This window comes from Austrofundulus limnaeus, unplaced genomic scaffold (assembly GCF_001266775.1).
Source record: "Austrofundulus limnaeus strain Quisiro unplaced genomic scaffold, Austrofundulus_limnaeus-1.0 Scaffold17, whole genome shotgun sequence".
Lineage (NCBI taxonomy): Eukaryota > Metazoa > Chordata > Actinopteri > Cyprinodontiformes > Rivulidae > Austrofundulus > Austrofundulus limnaeus.
The window spans coordinates 3438208-3442480 of NW_013952419.1; the positions used below are offsets into that span (position 1 = coordinate 3438208).

Here is a 4273-nt window from a genome sequence, read left to right on the forward strand (position 1 = left end):
CAGCTTAGCCTGTTAGCCTTTGCGCTTGTCCAAGATTAACCTTCAGGGTGGATATAGCTCGCTAGCAGCCTCGCACCGAAAACCTATCCACGTCATCATTTACCCAGAATGCTTTGCATGTAAATAAAATGGCTCCGTCCTTGTAATATATTTTTGAAACTTTTAGTTTAAAAATGATAAAAACTAAACAGCCTACAGTATTTTTACAGTCTTTATTTTACAGTTAAAATATATGTTTATCAAATAACGTTTAATGTTTCAACTAATCAGGGATCTCTTTAAACTACTTTAGCCTTTCGTTCTTATATTTTAATAAACTTGTTTGATGACTTAATCGTCCTAAATGATGCTCAAAGAAACAAAATACACTCGGGTCAAAAATAAGTCGAAACGTTAATTTACCTGTGCGATCCTCTCTGCACTTTCCTTACAGAACTGTGTCGGATGGCTGAAGTTCTGCACCAGGTGAGGGAGCAGACACAAGACATTTAGAGGAAAACCTGCACAGTAACAAAAGGTCATAATTCAGTTTCACTCAACATAAATACAACTAAAAAACTTTTAAATATTTAAAGTATATAACAGCGTCTATGTACCTATAGACTGTGAGCTGTCCACAACAGTCACACGGGAGACGGGTGTGAGCTGACAGAAGAGCTGCAAGGTCAGGTCAAAGGTCGTCTGCGAGGTAAAACCCTTCAGCAGAAGCTGCTGGATGCCAGAGAAGCCGCTCCATCTTAGCTGAGCTTGAAGCTTCTCCAGCCGCTCGCGGTTCTCTGCTCTGTCCAAGGGCACCTGGGAAGTTTTAAGTGTTTTATAGAAACAGTCAGGATCACTGTACATGTTGGCAACATAGAGGAAAAAAAGGACTGATGATGTATAAATCATAAAATAACAAAATTATCAATAATATTTTAGAGCGTATATAATCTAATGTATATAAAAAAGTAGGAAAGCTGATGTAATCACTGTTATTTTATTGAATTGGTTAGCAGAGATTAGCTTCTGTAGCATGTTGTTATACAGAGTATAGCACTGCTGAATCATGTTATAACTTAAACACAAATTATTAAATATTGTTAGCTAGTTTTGTCTCTGATTTATGTAATATTTACAAAGTGTAAAATATTATATATTTGACTTTTTTAAGTTTCTGTTTGACAAACCTGACCTGCTGAGAATATGGTTAGCTAATATTAGCAGAGACAAGTTTCATCCTAAAACCGGTTAATGACTGGTAAATATTTATTATTATTGTTTATGACAGTAAGAAATAATAAATATATTTTATTAGCTGAAGTCCGAATTTTTTTAACTAACTAAAAATCTAAGTTATTGATTGACTTCAGGTCTGATTTAGATCGTTGTTATTTAATTATATATTTGTCTGGTATATATTTGCTGTTAACATAATTATATTAATTTATTGTAAAAATATTACAGATAATTTGTGACACAGACCCACTTGGGTTTGCTATGTGTGAGGCGACGCCCTGTTTGGTCGCCATTTTTGCTCCTCCATGTTGTCACAGATGCTAACTGTGGACCGGATAGGAGGGGCTCACTTTAGTGATATTTAACTCTATGTTTTTATTGACACATTTATATTTTCTAAATAAAAATAAAAGGCAAACACCTGCATAAATAAACAAGTTAATTCTGCGAGGACTTCTGTTTTCATGTTTGGACAGGTAAGTTTCCTCTTCCCTACCTTTGACAGCAGTTTGTGAACAAGGCGAAGGGACATCTGATATTCAAACTCAAAGTCTGACTCCATGAGGGACACGGCCACCCAGAAGACCGTGGCCAGGATGGATAAAGGATGAGACACGTGTGAAGGGTCTGACAGCACGCTGGGATCGATGCGATTAGTCGACGAGGTGCAGGACCCTGGGGTTCTCGCTATTCTGGTAAAACTGTTGCCAGCCTGCCGATTGAAAACGAGCACTTAAGTTAGAAATGCGTACAAAAAATATCAACGACTCGCAAATCTTCTTCTTGCCTGTATACGATCCAGAGTTGCGCTGCGTGGAGGGTCACTCGACAGGTGGCTGCACTCGCCAAATTTCTTGGGGACAGAATAGGAGCGCTGGTGGCGTTGTGACGACAGACCAGCGAATCCGGGGCCGGGGAAATTCAGCTGACCCGTGCTCTTTCTGTTCATCAGTTTGTCACTTGTCACAAAGTCCGGTGAGGACGTCCTGTCAATCAAACACAGAACACGCAGGTTAAATAAATATGATTTGAAAAAAAAAGTTATTTGATAGTATTACTGGAAATAAAAAATAGTTTTCTACACATTTACAAAATATGTTAAAAATTATAGGGTGCCGTTTGTAAAGTTACACAGTCAAAAATTACCACCAATATTTTTGTTTTATTTAGCCTTTTATAAGAAAAAAGAACTGATTTATTTTTCAAAGTCAGTTTTTCACCATATGATTCATACATTTTTAAATGTCATAGTTTATAAACTAAATATTTAACTTACAAATTAAATATTTAGTTAACAAGCTAAATATTTAACTTGTGACTTAAATATTCAGTTTTGAGCTAAATATTTAGCTTGAAACTTAAACATTTAGCTAGCTGTCTAAATATTTAACTTAAATATTTAGCTAGCTACCTAAATATTTAGGTTACAACTTAAATATTTAGCTAGCAAGTTAAATATTTTGCTAGCCACCTAAATATTTAAGTTTCAAGCTAAATATTTCGCTCAAAACTAATTATTTAAGTCACAAGTTAAATATTTAGCTTGTTAACTAAATGTTTAATTTGTAAGTTAAATATTTAGTTTATAAACTATGACATTTATAAATGTATGAATCATATGGTGAAAAACTGACTTTGAAAAATAAATCTGTTTTTTTTCTTATAAAAGGTTAAATAAAACAAAAATATTGGAGGTAAATTTTGACTGTGTAACTTTACAAACGGCACCCCATAAAAAAATTTACAATCCTACCTGGTGAGTGCCGCCATAAGGTCACTATTTTTCATGCACTCTGCTAGATTCACCACCACAGACTCCAGCGTCAGCAGCACCTCCATCACATAGCCCTGAAACCCACGTGTCAAATTACACCGACGTGTCTCAAGCAGACGTTATGTTTCGGATAAATAACCTTTCGTTTCGTTTCCTACCTGCACCTCGTCTCCGTGTTCTCCCACCACCTCCACGAGACGGGAGACCAGGTCCGAGACGGCGTGGTTGTTGATGGGCTGTTTGAGGGCTCGGAAGATCTGGAAGGAGCGCCCGGCGTAGTGGCGTGAGGAGCTGCACAGAGCGGTCTGTAGGGCCACGTCACTCAGCTGCTGCTCCAAGTGAAAATCTGCACAAAAATATACATCAAACCTAAATCCAACTGAACTACTATTATCCCTGATTTAAAAACGAAAGCAGGCAAATTATACATCAAAGCATAGCTTAGTCAGGAGTAGTCTGCCATAACGTTTGATAGTGACTCATCAAACATGAACAGCTGCTGATCAAATGCATTTAAGAACACAAGAAAACTACAGCTACAGCTGAGGCAGACTTCACAACAGAAACATGATTCAAAGATGAAACAGCTCACAGACAGATGGACTTTTATCTTCTACGGTTTGTAAACAATTGTAGTTCATATTTTATGATGTTTAGAATAAAATGTTTGACAGCTGATGATGTCTCACTTTTAAAAACTTTTGCAAAACAAACTCTTCTTTCCTTTCACAACTTTTTTGATACAAACACAAATTATACATCAAATGTAGGGGTTCTTTCGTCTTCTTTCCTTCAGTGTGTTTTTTACTGCTGCAGTGGTTTTTATTGTGGTTTGCTCTCAACCCACCCGAGCTTCTATAGACTATTTTAGCTCAAAAGTTTCTCTTCAAAATCGGGAGTGAAGGGTCTTTTTTTATCTTATATCTCCGATGTAAAACACTGCAACAAAATCGGAGCCGTCGGACGCTCATAGGCAAAGATTTTTTTAAAGATACAACTTTCAGTTTGTGCTCAGCAGCTGTTTGTTTGAGGCCTGTTTTTGTTTGTTTCTGTCTGCTTCTCTTAACCTGGCAGAGACAGGGAGTGACACACAGACGTTTGTTACTGTTTAACATTTCTTTTGATTGATTTTTACGATTTAAGATTAATGTTGGAAATTTTGCACCAGCAACATTTTTCAGAAGCTCATCATTTTATGGAGCTATTTTTAAAGTTGACAGTTTCTCTTAAAAGGCCAATATTATGTGTTTCTCAGGCATATATTTAAATACTATACCATAATAA

General features: G+C 36.4%; 1 protein-coding gene across 8 annotated transcripts in view; it reads right to left on the reverse strand.

Moving 5' to 3' along the window:
* The window catches only part of fryb (furry homolog b (Drosophila)), a gene marked incomplete in the record, with an annotated part of 75711 nt that overhangs the window by 11190 nt on the left and 60248 nt on the right, over window positions 1–4273 (reverse strand). For all 8 annotated transcript variants that reach the window (XM_014003325.1, XM_014003322.1, XM_014003320.1 and 5 more), the window contains 6 exon segments: window positions 403–500; window positions 597–795; window positions 1712–1927; window positions 2003–2201; window positions 2969–3063; window positions 3148–3335. In XM_014003325.1, the coding sequence (XP_013858779.1) occupies window positions 403–500; window positions 597–795; window positions 1712–1927; window positions 2003–2201; window positions 2969–3063; window positions 3148–3335 (995 nt within the window).